Below are 18,723 nucleotides of genomic sequence, written 5' to 3' on the forward strand. Positions count from 1 at the left end.
GAACGGTTGTGGAAAGAGTGTCCCTGCTGTGGATTGGATTCTTTCGCCCCCCACTACACTCCCTCACAGTAATAGATTACACATCCTTGCCATTATCATGTGACTGGAGCATTACCATGTTCCTCATTGACCTTGGGCTGGGGGGCTGGGTCATGTGGTCTGCTTTGACCAATGGGAGCAAAGGAGCACACGTTTCCCACGTCTGAGCAGTTTTATAGGAACGTGCATGGTTAGGCTCAGCTTTTTTAATGTTTTTATTTACTTTTGAGACACAGAGAGAGAGAGACAGAGCACGAGCAGGGGAGGGGCAGAGAGCTACAGGGAGACACAGAATCCGAAGCAGGCTCCAGGCTCTGAGCTGTCAGCACAGAGCCCGACGCGGGGCTTGAACTCACGAACCGCGAGATCATGACCTGAGCTGAAGTCCGATGCTTTACCGACTGTGCCACCCAGGTGCCCCGGTTAGGCTCAGCTTCTTTAGCTCCTGTGCCTCTTTGTCCCAAGGAAGACGCGTCCCGGCTGGAGGCTGCCCCTTCAGCCGGGGTACCAGAATGAACCCCTGGTGGTGGAAGGCCTGAACTCGATGAGCCAAACTCAGCTAAGCCCAGAAGAATCGTCACTGATCCACAGCCCTCAGGTTACATGAAGGAGAAGAGCTAAGCGTTTGCTGATACGGGGGGTGGGGGTGGGGAGGGGTTTGTTTGTTACCCCAGCAAAGCTGATGAAATATGCAGGTGGGAGTCGGGATGTAGCCCTCCCTCGGGTCAGGGATGCTTCCCAGGGGCAGTATCTCTCTCCTGCTTCCGCGTGTGAGGGGTCCCTGTGTGTGCATCGCGGTCACCTCTCAGGCTTCCGAGTTGGGTTCAATGCCCGGTGAGTGAGCGAGGGGCTCTGAGCAGGGCAGAATGAAACCAAGAGTGAGATTCTCGGAGTTCGTATGGAAGGCGGGGCGGGCGATCAGCAGGTGCCAGGCTTACTCAGCCTCCGCTTGGTGATGTCTGCGCCGAGGTCCTCTTGATGTATAAGGGCACCTCTGCTGGGGGTTGGCTCCCTCGGTCTGCTTTGCGGGGCTCGGGAAGAGTGGGCACCAGCTGCTGGTTTGAAAACTTGTGGAAACATGCCGTTATTATATAAAAGCCTATTTTTCCCTGGAGGCGGTGGCGGGGGGACGGACTATGAGGTCTTTTCCGAGTGGATAGCTCCTGTCTGTGTCCCCAGGGCTTGACTGCATGCCTGGCCTGTAGGGAGGGGAAGTCACAGCGAGTGAAACACGAAGGGAGCCGGATTCTTGTTCGAGAAGCTGTGTCTGTCTGGGCCTTAGGGGCCCCGCTTGCCCCCACGCAGCCCACAGAGGAGCCTTGATGCTGTGTCTGTAGGGGGGGACACCTTCGGTCTCTGGGAGGTGAACTGATCCCCATCATGCGGCCTCTGCTCCGGCCACAGGTTCTTACCCCCCCACAGCACCTCTGTCCCTCCCCTTCCTTCTGCAGTCTTTTCCTCTCCGTTCCAGACCCTTCTTGCCTAGGCCGTGAACTATCAGGTTCCAGTAGCCCCGCCTTTCTGTGTCTTTGAAGTTGCAGGCGGGGTGGGTTTTTGGGCTCAGTGGCGTGCAGCTGAAAAGGAACAAGCCGGGGGTTCGTGCATTGATTCCCGGGAATGGAACATTCCTGAAAAGCATGTCTTACTTATCAGCTGGAAAAGCGAAGGCTGTCTGGCCTCGCTCTGGAAGGGAGCTGTCCTGTCCCCAGTGTCCCTCTGTTTCCTCATCCAGGGAGGGAACAAGCTCAGATTTGGGATCCTGTTGACAGCGCCCCAGCTGAGGGCTTAGGCATTTAGGGATGAGGTGAGTAGCCCCTTCGTGTTCACCATCCCTGGGCCCCCCCATGCCAAGCCAGGCCCTTCACCGGATCCTGGAGGTGAAGGAGGGAGGGGCAGCATATAGGATCCCTCCCCGGGGGAGGTGCAGACAGGCACAGAGGATGCCAGCGAGACATGATCCATGCAGAGGGACGTCCTAGGGGCCTGGGGACCCCAGGGAGTGGCAGCCGAGCCAGGCTGGGGCCCTGGGGGGCAGCTTCTCCGAGAGGGGTGTCTGGTGTGGGGGGCGAGGGGGAGGAGGGCAGGTGATGGGAAGCAGAGACAGCCAGATGTGCAGGGGAGCGGAGGCAGGAGCCAGCTCTGTGGTGAGGAGGAGGGCATGCCATTCAGTCATCCCGGGTGGGGCAGAGGGCGAGGAGGGCTGAGGAAGGGCCGCTCAGGAGGGCCTGGGAGCCGCTGCCCAAAGGGCATGCCCTGTGCCTTGAGGCCCTTTGGGAAGGCCACAGTGGGATTTGGGGAGACGGGATGTGGGGTAGCAGGGGGCGGTCAGGAGGCTGTGGGGGTCACAGAGGCCGGGCCAGGGCTGCCCCGAGCCAATTCAGGGGGTGGGAGATGGACGAGGAGGTGAATTCAGGAGAAACTTCTAGAGTTAGCATTGACTGGACTTTGGGACTGGACACAGGTGGTGGGGGTGGACGTGGAGGGTGGGTGGAGGGAAGGGGTGTGTGAGGGGAATGGAAGACTTAGGATGGCCCTCTTTGGGGACTGGAAAGCCTGGAATAAAGGGTTAGAGTGCCGATGTCGTTCCCGGGATCGGGAACATAGAAGGAAGAGGAGGCGGGGACGTGTGGATTCTTGCAGCTGGGGTGTCCTGGGTGGAACACTGACGGCAAGGACTGGGGTGTGGAAGGCAGGGCCACGGGGGGCAGCCGGTGGGAGACGTGGGCAGAGGAGAGACCCAGCTCAGCCTTTTCACACAAGTGACCTTGAGCCAGTCATCACCGTCCGGGAGCCCCGGTTCCCGCACCTGAACAAGGGGCGATAATGCTTCCTCCTCAGGTTGTGTGGATGGGAGGGCGGGCTGGCAGACGTCCGCCCCACTGCCTCCAGCTGTGTGACCACCCCCCCCCCCCACCGGCCCCAAGATCCTGCTCCCTGCCCGAGCTGCCGGTCAAGACACCAGCCAAGAGAGAATGGCATCCCGAGGCCAGGAGGGGAATCCAAGGAGGAGCCTCACCGTGGCCATGGACACCACGAGCGGGTGGGGGGGGGGGGGGTGGTGCTGGGCTCGAGGGTCAGCCTCCGAGGAGGGAAGGGACTCCATGGGGACTTCTGGGAGTGGTGCTTGGACACGTCGGAAAGATGCTGGGACATATGGCGTCACGACGACACAGGTGCGGAAACGCAACCACACAGGCACGTGAACACACATCTAATGAACGTGCGCGCAGCAGACACACGTGTAGTCCTGGGACCCTCCCTCCTTCTCCACGACTTGGGGGGTGGGAGCGCCGGTCACTTTTCCCAGACTCTAGCATCTGGGCCCTGCGCCAAGGGGACCCCGTGAGAGGCGCAGCAGGGTCGGACACCCCTTACGCGGCCCGCGTTCTCACCTCCCTGGCTTCCCAGGAGGTGCGCCAAGCGCCATGCCTGGAGACCTGGTTGAGAATGTCCTTGAGTGGCCGGGAGCACGGGGCCATCCGCCTGGTTCTGCTCATGCCGGGGGAGGGGGTTGGGGGGGAAGGGGCGACATTTGATGGCTCACACGTCCGGCAAGAGCCACCGTTTATTGAGTCCCAAGTCAGCACACAGCATTTTAAGCAATTTTGACTCCTCAACTCACAACCATCCCGCTGGGTTGATGTAACTGTTCATACCTTGCCACGCGGATGCGCTGAATTTGCCCAAAGCCATGACATCTAAGCTCGTAGAGACAGCAGGATTTGAACTCGGGCTCTATGCCTTGGGAACCACGTTCAAGAGGATAATCAGTGGACAGCTCCTGACCAGGAGACAGGAGGAGCTGGTTCCTGAATCGAGGACCCCGAGACCCGCTCTGTGACCTTCTGACAAATTACTTGGCCGGTCGGCCCTGCATCATCCTTATCCTGTTACATACATCACAGGGTTTTTATAGGAATGAAATGTGTCGGAAAGTGCTGGAAAGCTGAGAGGGCTGCTCCCACGTGAGCCCCACAGCCCCGTGGGGTGATCAGAGCAATGACTTATCCTCATTCTACAGTGAAGGAACTGAAGACCAGAGAGGTCACGGGGTCTACCTGAGGCTCATCAGCATAGATCTTGTCCCTTGGAGTCTGGCACATTCTCCACTCTCCCTCCCGCTCTTGGTATGCCTGAGGGGCTTGGCTCCCTAATTTGGGGTGTCCCCCTCTTCTCTGGCATTGCTACTTTATCTTACCCTCGATCCCCGCCCTGCTGGGGTCCCCTCCTTCAAGCCCTGCTCTCAGCAGGCTGGTCACTGGGCCTTTTTCTTTCCTGGAACAATTTCATATGTAAAAGTACAGAAATGTCCAGAGTCTTCGGGGCCTGAAACAGTCATTCCCGATCCTAGCTGCATGTCAGAATCTCCTGGGAGCTCCTAAAATATTCTGAGGCACAGGCCCCACACCCAGACATTCTGATTTCGTCCCTCTGGGGTGGGCACCAGGAACTGGCATGTTTTAAGGACTCCCAGGATGTCTGGAATGTGCAGTCAGAGAGCGGCTGTGGGAGGGAGTCGCCGATCTCCCTGGGAAAATATCTGTGCCTTGGTCGGGGAGATGGCTTTGGAATGTAGTTCAGCGTAAACTTCCCTTTTAACAGAGGGTTGTTAATATGTAAGTAATGAAAACAAGGTGCTCTCTCTAATCATTTCATAAAATAATTGAACGAGCCCTGATGGTCATGTTCTTACTTTCCACGAACTAGTCTTTTTTTTTTTTTTTAAGTATTTATTTATTTATTTATTTATTTAAGTCATCTCTACACCCAACGTGGGGCTCAAACTCACAATCCCGAGATCAAGAGTCGCACACTCTACCAACTGAGCCAGCCGGGCGCCCCTCCAGACTAGTCTTTTTATTTAAGTTGGGTTTATTGAGGTTGCTCAAAAAGAAGACGGCAGGCCCCAAATGGCGTCGCTTAGATTGCGTTCCCAAACGGGGGCTCAATCCCCGATCTGATTGGAGTTTCAGCCTCCCCCAGAAATGTGGCCTCAACCAGTCAGGAAATTTTTCTTTCCATCAGCATCAGTGAGCACCTGGGTCCTCCACCCCCAAAGAAAGATGAGGTCATCTGCATGATAAGACCCCTTGCCTTTTCCCTTAGAAAGCAGGCCTGCCTGGACCAATCTTTCTTGCTAATAAGAACCTTCCATTTTGTTTAACTCCTTGGAGCGCCTCTCTGCTTGCCACATGGGGAGCTCGCCCTACGTGAATGGTTTAACAAAGCCTGTTAGATCTCTGGATTTACTTGGTTCAACTTCATGACTTCACAAAAGTATACAGCTTTCAGAGGGAAACAAAGGAGAAATTCTCACTAGGCAAAGAGTTTGTAGCTAGGATACCAAAAGGATAATCCGTGAAAGAAAAAATTGTTGAACTGGACTTCACCAAAACTCAGATACTCGGTGGAAGAAACCAAATGAAAAGACAAGCTAAGATGGGGAGAAATTCTTTACAAATAGCATATTTGACCAAGGACTTCTAGCCAGCTTGTATAAAGAACCCTTCAAAGTCAAGGGTAAAAAGGCCAACGACTCAGTTAAAACATGGAGAAAAGAGGGGCGCTTGGCTGGCTCAGTCGGCGGAGCACGTGACTCTTGATCTCGGGGTGGTAGCTTTGAGCCCCACGTCGGGTGTAAAGATTACTTAGAAAAAAATAACAACAACGACAGCAAAGGAGAGAACAGGCACTGAACCAGAGACTACATGGATGGCAAATCAGCATATAAAAAAAGGCTCAGCATCTTCAGCCATTAGCGAAATGCAAATGAAAACCGCCAATGACATCCCCCTCACACAGATGAGGATAGCTAAAATAAAAAAACTCTAGGGGCGCCTGGGTGGCGCAGTCGGTTGAACGTCCGACTTCGGCTCAGGTCATGATCTCACGGTTCGCGAGTTCGAGCCCCGCATCGGGCTCTGTGCTGCCACACCTACTCGAACCTACTTTGGATTCTGTGCCTCCCTCTCTCTCTGCCTCTTCCCCGCTCCCGCTCTGTGTGTGTGTGTCTCTCTCTCTCTCAAAAATAAATAAACATTAAAAAAATTAAAAAACAAAAACCAAACCCAAACAAACAAACAAACAAAAAAACCCACTGACAATCACAAGTACGAGGATGCAAAACCGCTAGAAGTTTCCCACGTTGCTGGTGGGAATGCAAAATGGCACAGCCGCTCTGAAATAACTCTGGAAAATCGTTGGGCGGTGTCTGATAAAGGTGCCTCTGTCGTATGATCCAGAAATCGCACTACCTGGTACCTCCCCTAGAGAAATTACAGCTCATGTTCATCAAAGACTTGTACACAACCGTTTTTAGTAGCGCTCTACTCATGACTGCCCAAACCTGGAACCACCCAAGTGTTCTTCGATGGGTCGGTCGGTAAATGAATTGTGGCACGATGGAATACTGTTGAGTAACAAAGAGAACTGGTCCCTGATGCAGACAGCTAGTTAGATGGAGCTAAAACGATGATGCACAACGAAAGGAACCAGATTCAATAGGTCGAATACTGTAGGATTCCATTGATAACGGCATTTCCAAAACAGGCCACACGTAGGAGTGGAAAACAGATCCTCGGGTGGCTGGGGTTAGGGGAGGGATGACGGGAGGTAGGATGACAAAGCAGTGACACAAGAGAGGGTTTTGGAGAAAAAAGGTAGGCAGGGTGATAAAGATTTCATCAACCCGACAGCAAGCAGACAAGCTGAAAATACAAGGAAAAATAGCACCGGAAGTGGAGGCCACTACAGAATCAGATGGTATAAACAGACATACCAGGAACGCCCCACATATACCAGGAATCACAGCAGTAGCACCGTGGCCGGGCACACGGCCATCCCGCTGGAGAGCCATTTTTAGCCTTCCTTGCACACAGCGTGGCCCCGGGACCGAGTGCTTGTGGATGAGATGTGAGTGCACACAGGGGGTGCCAATCCCAGGCTGGGGCCTCCGAAAGCAGGGGGTGGAGGGGTGACAGGCGCACAGTGTATCGAAGGGAGGAGAGCGGAGCCTCATCGAGGGGTGCCGGGCATGGGCTGGTCCTTCTCTTCCCTGGCGGGGCCCCTGGCTCACTCCTCAGCAGTGGACACAGTAGAGCTGGACGCTGCCACTGATCCGGAGCTCCCGCAGCTGCTCCAGGACCTGCTGGTGCACGCTGGTGGCCCCCAGGCCCTGCCCGTTGAGCGCCAGCTTCAGCCCTCCCTCCTGGCACAGGAGCAGCACCTGGAAAAGGACAGGAGGGCCCTGCAGGCTCCCAGACGGACAGACGGGCGGCGCACTGCCTGCCCGATGCCCCGCCCAGCAAGCCCTCCGCTCAGAGGTCACAAAGACGGGAACCGTAGGGCGCCTGGTGGTGGGAAAGGGCAGGACTGGGTGCCCCGCTTGCCACCAGATCACTGTGACCTTTCCACAAGGATCGTCTCAGCCCTGGGCCTCAGTTTCACCCTCTGTGCCGGCTGTGTGCCCTCGAGCAGTGGGCTCAACCCTGGCTGCACTTTGGAGTCATTAGGGGGGCTTTTTCTTTTTTTAAATAACACCAATGAGGGGCGCCTGGGTGGCTCGGTCGGTTAAGCGTCCGACTTCGGCTCAGGTCATGATCTCACGGTCCGTGAGTTTGAGCCCCGCGTCGGGCTCTGTGCTGACAGCTCGGAGCCCGGAGCCTGTTTCGGATTCTGTGTCTCCCTCTCTCTCTGCCCCTCCCCTGTTCGTTCTCTGTCTCTGTCCCAAAAATAAATAAACGTTAAAAAAAATTAAAAAAAAAAAAACACCAATGAGGGTGATGGGCATGGAGGAGGGCGCCTGTCGCGATGAGCACTGGGGGTCGTATGGAAACCAGTTTGACAATAAATTTCATCTAAAAAAAATATATACCACTAATGCCAGGGGCAGCCCCGATTAATTAAATCCGCGTCTGGGGAGTAGGGGGTTGAGAGCCGTGGCACAGATGTTTTCTCTGGCAGGCTCTGGCCCCAGCCCCTCATCCTCCACCCCTCCCCAGGACGCACCCCTGGCTCCCCACGGGAATGCAGCTTTTGGCTCCCACCAGACGGGATGAGGCCGCTCGGCTCCGACTGACCTCAAAAAATCGCCGGGGGTAGAACAGGAAGGGGGCCGAGATCAGCTTCTTGCACCCCCAGGGCGCGATCCAGGCCAGAGTTCTGTCTGCGAAGGAAGCCCTGAGCGTCACAGGAACGTGAGCCGCCTCGTCCCGTAGGCTCAGCGTGACGCTGCAAGAGGGGGGTCGGAGAAGGGGCCGCCCCTGAGCTGTGGCTGCCGGATCCTGAGGGGAGGGGCGGATGTGGGAGAGCAGCTGGAAGGTTCGGCGGCTCGGAGGGGTGGGGACACCTGAGCACACCTGCAGCCACGGGGCCGGGGACCACGGGGAGCACGTGACCTTGTCGGAGCCTCATTTCCCCTCCGGCAAGATGGGGATCGTCCTATCAGTAGTCGCCAGTATTTACCAGTATTTTCCAAACGGCAGGTGTTGCCTTAAGTGTTTTGAAAATAGCTATAGGGGTTAGAGCCAGGCTACCCGGCTTCAGCTCTGCTCTGGTACTTTCTAGTCCTGCGAGCTTGGGCAAGGCACTGTCTCTGTGCCTCAGTCTCCTCATCTGTAAAGTGGGGAGAAGAGTACCGTACGTGCCTCGCGAGTTGTGAGAACTGAGTTAACACAGGTAAAGTGTGAGAACGGGACCTGGCACGTAATAAGCACGCGAATCCCATCTATTGTTTAGAAAATACTACTATGGGGGCGCCTGGGGGGGCTCAGTCGGTTGAGTGTCTGACTTCAGCTCAGGTCATGACCTCACAGTCCGTGGGTTCGAGCCCCGCGTCGGGCACCGTGCTGACAGAGCCTGGAGCCTGCTTCGGATTCTGGGTCTCCCTCTCTCTCTCTGCCCCTTCCCTGCTCCCGTTCTGTCTCTCTCTCTCTCTCTCTCTCAAAAATAAATAAGCATTAAAAAAATAATAATAAAAATAAAATTAAAAATACCGCTATGTAATACAATACCTATCTCATAGGGCCACCGATAGGAACAAAGGAGATAAGGGACGGGAGATCTAGAAGTACGCGGCACACAGGAGGTGTCTTACCGCCTACTGTTAGCTTCTCCGGAGTCCTCTCAGAAATCCTGTGCCTGGAGGCTCATCGGCGCATATAACCGACGGGGACAAGAAGTTCCGAGACTGACTCTGGTACTGGTAAGAGCTGTGGGGCTTTGGGCTGCGATGAGAACAATGTAGGACGCCAGATCTGGGGGGGCTTCCTGCTGCCTGGCGTCTGCCCCTCACAGGGGAGCCAGATTCTGTCTCATGTCTTGGGAGCTTCCAAAGTCACCTTTGAAACAAAACCCCCGAAGCTGCTGGTGACTGACCCCTTAGCAGGAGGCGGTTGACAGTTGGGAAGCCAGGATGCCCGTGGGAGGGCAACGTGTGGAAAAGGGATCCTGCTGGACCTGGGCCAGGAGGACGCCCCGTACATTTCCAGCCTTGGGTGGGGGCCGGCAAGGGCTCACCACTGGGAAGAAGCTTGGAAGGCAGGGACCCTGCCTCCAGCCCCAAACCCTTGCCCCTGTGCTTCCCCAGAAAAGTCTTTGTCTTCCCATTGGCCTAAGAATTCAGCGTTCCCACCTCAGCTTGGCCCTGTCCAGCACAGCCCCAGGCCGGGTAACAGGCTCCCCCCCACAGACACCTAGAGAAGTTCTGTGGAACCTCTTAGCAGCTGTAGCCACCCCCCCACAGCCTCAGTGATTGGGGGGAGGGCTGGAGAGGAAAGGACAGATGTTTAACGCAGGCGAGTTCCCTGCCCTCTAACTCCTCCTCTCTCTGTCCGATTCAAGCCACGGTCGCTTCCAGAAAACAACAGTAACAGCCAACATTTGTTGCAGGCTTGCTAAATGCCAGGCACCGTGTTATGTCTTGATGTGGGCGGCCCATGGCTGAAGTGGCCTGGAGAAATGTCCAGGCTGTTGAAAGAAATTGAAGATGATACAAAGAAATGGAAAAACATTCCATGCTTATGGATTGAAAGAACAAATATTGTTAACATACCGATACCACCCAAAGCAATCTACATATTCAATGCAATTCCTACCAAAATAGCACGAGCATTCATCACAGAGCTAGAACAAACAATCCTAAAATTTGGATGGAACCAGAAAAACCCCGAATAGCCAAAGCAATCCTGAAAAAGAAAACCAAATCTGGAGACATCACAATCCTGGACTTCAAGCTGTATTACAAAGCTGTAATCATCAAGACAGTATGGCACTGGCACAAAAACACTCAGATCCATGGAACAGAATAGAGAACCCAGAAATGGACCCACAAAAGTATGGCCAACTAATCTTTGACAAAGCAGGAAAGAATATCCAATAGAAAAAAGACAGTCTCTTCAGCAAATGGTGTTGGGAGAACTGGACAGCGACAAGCAGAGAAATGAACCTGGACCCTTTTCTTACACCAGACACAAAAATAAACTCAAAATGGATGAAAGACCTAAACATAAGACAGGAAGCCATCAAAATCCTAGACAAGAAAACAGGCAACAACTTCTTTGACCTGGGCTGGAGAAACTTCTTGACATGTCTCCAGAGGCAGGGGAAACAAAAGCAAAAATGAACTATTGGGACCACATCAAGATAAAAAGCTTCTGCACAGCAAAGGAAATAGTCAACAAAACTAAAAGGCGACCAACAGAACAGGAGAAGATATTTGCAAACGACATGCAGATAAGGGGTTAGTATCCAAAATCTATAAAGAACTTCTCAAACTCAACACCCCAAGACCAAATAATCTAGTGAAGAAAGGGGCCAAAGACATGAATAGACACTTCTCCAAAGAAGACATCCAGATGGCCAACCGACATGAAAAAATGCTCCACATCATGCATCATCAGGGAAACACAAATCAAAACCACGATGAGATACCACCTCACACCTGTCAGAGCGGCTAACGTTAACAACTCAGGCAACGACAGATGTTGGCGAGGAGGCGGAGAGAGAGGATGTCTTTTGCACGGCTGGTGGGAATGCAAACTGGTGCAGCCACTCTGGAAAACAAAATGGAGGTTCCTCAAAAAGTTAAAAATAGAACTACCCTACGACCCAGCAATTGCATTGCTAGGTATTTATCCAAAGGATACAGGTGTGCTGTTTCGACGGGGCACATGCACCCCAATGTTTATAGCAGCACTAGCGACAGTAGCCGAAGCATGGGACGTGCCCAAGTGCCCATCAACTGATGAATGGAGAAAGAAGATGTGGTATATATATTCAATGGAATATTACTCGACAATGAAAAAGAATGAAATCTTGCCATTCGCAACGACGTGGATGGAACTAAAGTGCATTATGCGAAGTGAAATAAGTCAGAGAAAGGCAAATATCATATGATTTCATTCATATGTGGAATCTAAGATACAAAACAGATGGACGTAAGGGAAGCGAAGCAAAAATAATATAAAACCAGAGAGGGAGACGAACCACAAGAGACTCCTAAATACAGAACAAACTGAGGGTTGCTGGTGGGGTGTTGGGTGGGGGGATGGGCTAAGGGGGTGAGGGGGTGAGGGGCATTAGGGAGGGCCCTGGTTGGGATGATCACTGGGTGTTATATGTAAGGGAGATGTAAGTGATGAATCACTAAATTCTACTCCTGAAAAAAAAATATATTTGGATTCAAAAAAGATAAAAAATTAACATAGATCATTAAATCTCAAAAAAAAAAAAAAATAAATGACCATTAGACTTTGAGCTAGGATGTAAAGCTGGTGTCGTGCCTCCAAGTTTTGTTGGGGAGGGTGTTCCTCCTATCGCTGGGAACTTTTTCATTTTCCCTTTACGACGGAGACGATCTTTCTCTTTTACTTCTGATGGGGAAACTCGGGACTCCAGCCTCAGAGAGGTGTAGTGACTTCCCCAAGAGCACATAGTTTATAGGAGGCAAAACCAGGATTCCAACCCAGTTGTGCCAGGCTGTGGAGGTCGGTGCCCTGCAGGGCTGTGTTGCCAGCCTGTCCCAGAGCTCACAGGCCTGATCAAGAGCGTGCAGGGCCAACAGTCTAGTGAGGTCAGTGCTTTAAAAACCAAAACCAAAACAGAAAGGGAGAATACGGGGCACGCTCCTTCCTCTCCTGCCCCTCCGCGGAGATAATTGTGCCACTACCACATTTGTGGAGCCCTTACTATGTGCTTGGCACAATTCTAAGCCTGCACCCACCCCTGAAGCTGGCAGTATTATGACCACTTTTTACAGACAAGGAAATTGAAGCCCAGAAGGGAAAAGAAACTGCCTTGAGGGGGCACAGGGAGGAAGTGTCCTCCGCAGAAGTCAAACCCGGGGGATCTGGCCCGGAAAAGTCAGGGAATCCAGCGTGATTCCAGCAAGAAGGAGGAAAGGAGGGGAGAAAGGAAGAAAAGACTAGTCTGGCTCCGAGCCCTGGGGTTTAGGGAATGGAGCAGGAGCGCCCCCTGTCGGAGAGGTCAGGCAGCGTCCGTGTGGTCCGTGTGTCGCCCCAAGCTCCCAATGCCTCCTCTCAGGGGCGCCCTGGGAGGTGGAGTTTGCCCTCTGGGTCTCAGCCTGAGCCTTTAAAGGACCTTTCCCGAAGTCCCAGCTGGGACCTGCGACGAGAGGCTGGTTGGCCCGCCCAGATGTACCGGCGGGGAAGATACTCCCAGCACTGGGGCTGTCGGGGCCGTGGAGGCAGCCTGAGCACCTGTCCCAACCACAGACTCGGCGATTGAGCGGTGGTGTTGGAGACGAAAGAGGAAATCCTTGCAAAGCTCGTGTGTGGCTCAGAGCTGCTTCTCTCTCCCTCCCATCTGCATACTTACTCCTTTGGCTCTGGCAAGACCAGCCCCCGCAGTACGATCACCTGTCCCGGCCAGAGACCCTTGGGAAGGGCCCGAGAGCAGGGCACCTCCTGTAGGGGGACGGAGATAAGTGAGAAGGGACACATAGAGGGGCTTGGGGAGGGCTGGCGCCCCCCAGGGGCCGTGGAGCCCTGGAGGGGGGGGAAGTCTGACGTCAGGCCTGCAGCCAGGAGAAGACTCAGCTTTGCTCATTTATTAAACACCTATTGCATGCGTGGTCTCCTGCGCTCGACTCTCCCTGGCCCTTCAGGGTAGAGCTCTGTGGCCACCCCCCTCTCCCGGGGCCCGAGCACCAGGTATGTCCCCCAGCGCTGCACCCTGAATTGTGATGGCCTGTCTCCCCCACCAGCCTGCGATCCATTGGAGGGCTGAGACTGGCTAGTCCCTCTATCCTAGAGCCTGGCACCGGGCCTGGCACAGAAGAGTATCAAATAATTGTGTGCAGAATCAATGGAGAAAAGACAAGAAGCGGGAGCTTCAGCAGGAAACAGCCTGGCCCACCCGCAGCCCACAGGTTTCTTCTATAAAGGAAGGGGAGACTTTGGTGCTGAGACAATTTCCCACGGGGGGGTGGGGGTGGGGGGGGTGGGGGTAGAGGGGGTGCCCTCCCAGGACGACACCTCCACCAGACCCAGGCGGGAGGTCACTCACCAGGCTGGGGCTCTTCAGCAGGAAGGGCTGTCAAGGGAAGAGAGGGGGCATGGAGATCATGTGGTGTTTGCTCAGTGGGAGAGAGCCTCCTAATATTGTTATTAAGAATTGAGGGCATTTGGGGTTTATCTCTCTAAAGACAATGCAGGTGAATGATCGGAGCCCCAGGGGGGCCCTCTTGGATTCACACATCAGCTCTGGGAAAATGGGGAGGAACCGGAGAGAGGGTCTGTCATTCACTTATTGTGTGGCCTTGGGCCTCATCTCCCCTTCTGTCCTGCAGGCCAACCCCAGCTTCCTCCCCAGGTTGGGAACAGAAAGCACCCCCCCCCCACCGCCCCCCAGAGGGATCTTCTGATGGCCATACTGGGCAGCCAGCCTACCCCACCCATCTTCCCAAGCCACCCCAGCTTGGGCTGGGAGAGGAAAGGCCAGGCTGGCTTGGGATTGGAGTGGGGCCAGCGGTATCCATGGCAACTGTGCAGGGACGGAAGGGGCAGCTGGCTCTTATCAACCAGGTCAGGCCAGGGGGGAGGAGGGAGCTCAGTGGCTCAGCGAGTGTGGCTGGAACCGCCAGGGCCGACCTTGCTCCCCAGAGACTCACATATCCGACCGGATACTCAATGCTGCCCTCTGCAAATGGCTGTCAGGAAAGAGAAAAAGCAACACACGGGATTTTAATTTATTTTTTTAATGTTTACTTATGTTTTTAGAGAGAAGGACAGAGCGCGGGCAGGGGAGGGGCAGCGAGAGAGGGAGACACAGAAGGTGAAGCAGGCTCCGGGCTCCGAGCCGTGAGCACAGAGCCCGACCCAGGGCTCGAACTCACAAACTGCGAGATCGTGACCTGAGCCGGCATCGGACGTTTAACCGACTGAACCGCCCAGGTGCCCCTCGGAATCTGCATTTTTAACAAGCTCCTCGGGTGCGAATGGCATAGCTAGCTGCTGTTTGGGCCCCATGGTGCCAAGTGTCCGAGTGATTCATTTCCTGGCCATTGCTCTTGGGTCCCCTTCTGTGGTCCCCTTCTCATCCCGCTCGCATCCCACACCTTGATGGCCCCCTTCCGCCTTGGTTGTAACTGGTGTGACAGGGCCTGTCTGGGGCGGCAGGGGGACCTGGGCCTGTCTAGGCATCCCCTTGGATGTACGTTGGCCCCAAGGGAACTCACGCTGATGTTCAGGAACCCAACGGCCTCCACCAAGATGTCACCAAATATGCCCAGGGTGTCCACACGGGACAGCGGGAGCCGGTAGCGGTATTGAAGAAAGTGCTGTCCGTTCACGCTCACCTGGAGGGACAGACAGACAGCACAGCAGCCCTGGATGCACACTGAATTGATACGTGCCAGGCCACGGTGGGCACCCTCACCTGGAATGTCCCTCATTTAACTTGACACCAGCTCTAAGAGACAGGCACGATTTACAGACGAGGTGCCCAAGGGTTTGGGGAGCTTATGAGACCTTCCCGAGGTTGCACAGCTGGCAGGCGGCAGACCTGGCCTTGGAACCAATGCACCTCTCACTGTCCCTCTGTGCCCCTCTGCCTGGGACACAGCACTTTCCCCACGCTGTTCCCCATTTGCCCTAGTGGCCCCAGCAGCCCCATCCACAGGTGAGGAAGTAGAGATCCAGGAGGCCGCGTGACCCCTACACCCCAGGGCCCTCCGTCCACTGCTGGCTCCCCCCAGCCCCCCTTTTCCCCGGGGAGGTCAAGGTCCTGGCATCTTTCTGGCAGGAGTTCACATCAGCGGTGAAAGCCTCGAGGTGGAGCTCTCTCTCCCTGCCCCCTGCCCGCTCTGCCCCTGCTCCGCTCCCCTCCCTGGTGGGGACCCACCTCATCAGAGACGCGGTGAGGATTCAGTGAGCTGATATCGAAGGGCTGGAGCAGAGTCCTGCACAGCGCAGGCTCTCTCCAGGTACTTGCTATGACCGTGGCGGTGGCGCCCCCTGAGGGCCAGGCACGGCAGGGCCTTCTTGCTGCCCCGTGTACCAGGCCGTGTGGGCCCAGGGGCAGCTTGGAACTGGGCTTGGCGGCTGCTTGGGCCTCTTGGTTCTCAAGCCCTCCCGGCAATGCCCCTCAACGCAGTGACCCGAGGCATCCAGCTGAAGGAAGGAGGAGCGGAAGGGCATCGCCGTGTCTAGCAGGTTCTAGGCCCCGAGGCCCACCCCCTCCCCCCTCACCTTCATTTCCTCATTTCCGAAGAGAAAGAGGATGAGGAAGCTGGCTCCTCTCTGCAGGCCCAGGCGGGGCCACCGGGCCTCGGCCTGCCAGCGCTCGAGGTACAGGGTGTTGCAGATGACGTGGGGCTTGGTGGTGTGGAAGCGAGGGTTGAAGTGGATGGCGATGTCCGGCCGGGGATGCACGCTGCAGCCGCACTGGAAGTCTACCTGGAACCTGGTGGGCACCCCTGGTCAGAGACCCCCAGGGACCCCGAAGGCAGAGAGGGGCCGCCAGCTCCCCACGGAGCACGCCCTCACCTGCGTGCGTCGAGAGGGACCATTCCCTGGAGCGTGACCATCTTGCCTGTGCGTAGGCCGCCGAAAATTGTCGTCACGTAAGGAACCACCTGAACAAGGGGGAGAGACCTATCCGTACAGGGTTGGAGAGAGGGCTTTACTAGGACCAGGTGGGTGGGGGGAGAAGAGGAACGAGACGACTCGACTCTCCGGCCCCAAACAGAAACCGCCCTCATGGGGAAAAAATCAGTTTTCTCTGAAAGGTCTGTTCTCTTCCACCTTCTCCCCTTTCCTGGACCTTCACATGTCAAAGCCACGTTGCCCTGGGAAGGCCGAGTTCAGTTTCATCGCCCCCTTGGAGCACCAGCCCTGCCCCTCTCCCCGGCTCCTTGGGCGCAAGCCCAAGCGAGGCTTGCTGTCCATTGGGTGCCATCTTGGCCTCTAGAAGCCTGGTACTGAGGTTTCTCGAGGACCGTTTACTGGCCAGAGCCCAGAAAATGGGGGTGGTTGGGCGGGCAGAGGGATGGACAAGTTGGGACCTTGATGTAGACGCCTGGAGAGATACCCAGTGGTGGCCCAGCCTTCCTTCCCAGGCTCACCTTTCCCCACACAGAAGCTGTGCGGAATTCCTAAAACATACCACACACGTTTACCGGTCCCTACCTTTTCGGGCCTGCTTCCTGTGCTCTCCCTCCACGCTGTGAAATCCAACTTGACTTTCCAGGTTCTCCGACACCTTCTCCGAGCATTGTCCACTATGGTGCCCGAGTTTTCCCTTCCCTTCCCTGCTGTTCCCAGCACACTTCACTCGCATGGCTGGCTTGGTGGTTGGCTGGCTTAAAGGGAGACCAGGGGCCTGGGAGGCCCAGGCCGCTCAAAACTGAAGCCCTGTCTTTCCCTTCTGTGCTCAGCCCCTGGCGGGGCACAGCATGGGCTCTGAATAGGTGTCTGCAGAACGAATGTGAACATGTAGCGGCTACGCGTGGGCATACGTGTGTTCTCCAGCTCGCAGGAGCCTTTAGAAGCCCGAACCATCTAGAAGGAGCTGAGCCCCAACAGTGCTGCCTTCCAGGCAGGAGCTGGCAGCGTGCAAAGAGAGGAGTGGTCGTGACCTGGGCAGCGGCTGCACCCCGCTACTCAGGCTGCTGGAGCCCCACAGGCTCCAGAGGGCCCACAGCTGACCGGGCTCAGCACCTCCGTCCCTCCCACTTCCCAGGCTCTGGGCCTGGCCTATAACTAGGGACCTGATGCAGCTCTCCTGGGGGGAGAGGGCCAAGTAAAGAGAAAGTGGTAATTAGTGCTCAGTGAGGGGAGGGCAGAGTGTGCTGGGCGGTCAGCCTTCCGTAAAGCAGGGCCAGACTTCAGAAAATCTGCATGGGGGCGCCTGGGTGGCTCAGCTGGTTAAGCGCCCCACTCTTGGTTTCCACCTGCGTCACGATCTCATGGTTTGTGAGATCGAGCCCTGTGTTGGGTTCTGTGCTAACAGCATGGAGCCTGCTTGGGATTCTCTCTCTCCCTCAGTCTCTGCCCCTCCCCACCTCAAAATAAGCAAACATTTAAAAGGAAAACAAAAAATAGAAAATCTGTGAGGGCACTGAGCAAGAGGAGGAAGTGAGGGGACCCCCACGGCCATCCCTGAGTTGGATAACCTGACTCTCTTCCAGGCTGGAGAGGAGAGTACCCTAGGTACTCAGTGGCTCCCCCCAGGGGTACGACCCCGGAGCCCAGAGCCTCCCAGCCCCCTGTCTTGCAGCAGGAGCACAGCACTGACTCCCGGCAGGCTCTACTGCTTTTAAAATGTGAGGACCCTGTGAGCTCAACGATCGTTCCCACCCAAATGGGAATTAGCTGGTCAGCTACTTTGCTAAGCTCAGGAGGGCCTTCCAGAGTCCGTGGGCAGGTGCAGGGGGAGAAGGGCCCAAGATTAAAGGCCTCTCCACCCACCGCCGGGGAGTCTGGGCCCCGCTGGGGTGGGGGGAGCCCCGAAACCTGGAGATTCCAGACCACAGTGGCTGCTCACCGGGTGGAAAACTGGTGGCTGCAGGATGAAGGTGTCAGGAAGTGGGTCCGGTTTTTCTCCGGGTGACATGGGGGTGGAGGGCCTCCAGCTCGACCTGCTGATCCGGATTCCAGGAGCCCTGCCCCCACTGACTCGCCTTCCCCCCGGCGGGATCCTTGGTGCCAGGACAGCTCTCCCAGCTGTTAGCCTCACCTGGCCCAGCTGGGCCCCAGTGCCTCCTGGAGCCGGCCTGGGAGGGCAGGTCCGGGCAGCGGTCTACCCCTGGTCCACACCCCAGCTCCAGTCCCACCGGCTGGCTTGGGGCTGGCAGCAGAAACCCGAGTCCAGGAGCAGGAAGCTTGAACTAACTCAGCAGCTGGCCAACCAGCTCCCCGCCCCCACCGGGTACACCCGGGTCTGGAGCACAGAGCTGTCGCCGAGGGAGGGCAGAGGCAGGCTCTTCTAAGGCCTCAGAGGGTTTGTGGTTTCTGGGGCTCCCATGGGAGCTCTCCCCAGTCAAAGGCAGGGGTGATGGTGCACGTGGGCAGGTCCCCGGAGAAGCCCCGCCCCCGCTTCTTGGCCCCGCCCCCCCCCCCCCCCCCCCCCCGTTCCGTGGCTTCCCATTCCCTACTCCCTTCCTGCCATGAGGTTTTCATCTCTTCCCCTTGTTTCCCTGCCCCTTCCTCCACTTTTCTCCCTTTT

The 18,723-nt window shown here is 55.9% G+C and overlaps 1 protein-coding gene across 7 annotated transcripts; it reads right to left on the bottom strand.

Annotated features, from left to right (window-relative positions):
- Positions 1–6,549: 6,549 nt before the first annotated feature.
- LGALS12 (galectin 12) lies at positions 6,550–18,492 on the bottom strand. 7 transcript variants are annotated; one of them, XM_019414743.2, is made up of 10 exons: positions 18,043–18,151; positions 16,686–16,970; positions 16,044–16,089; positions 15,747–15,960; positions 14,735–14,854; positions 14,168–14,206; positions 13,564–13,590; positions 12,874–12,962; positions 8,118–8,268; positions 6,550–7,264 (listed from the first exon to the last, which is right to left on the bottom strand). In XM_019414743.2, the coding sequence occupies exons 2-10, from the start codon at positions 16,834–16,836 to the stop codon at positions 7,118–7,120; spliced, it is 984 nt and encodes a 327-aa protein (XP_019270288.1). In that variant the 5' UTR covers positions 16,837–16,970; positions 18,043–18,151; the 3' UTR covers positions 6,550–7,117. The 7 variants fall into 7 exon arrangements, with proteins under 7 accessions (XP_019270288.1, XP_019270290.1, XP_019270295.1 ...); XM_019414745.2 differs by having other exon boundaries at positions 16,686–16,858; positions 18,043–18,149; XM_019414750.2 differs by lacking the exons at positions 16,686–16,970; positions 18,043–18,151 and adding an exon at positions 18,235–18,492.
- Positions 18,493–18,723: the final 231 nt, after the last annotated feature.

The sequence above is a fragment of the Panthera pardus genome, unplaced genomic scaffold, assembly GCF_024362965.1.
Source record: "Panthera pardus isolate Hobbes unplaced genomic scaffold, ASM2436296v1 HiC_scaffold_12, whole genome shotgun sequence".
Classification (NCBI taxonomy): domain Eukaryota; kingdom Metazoa; phylum Chordata; class Mammalia; order Carnivora; family Felidae; genus Panthera; species Panthera pardus.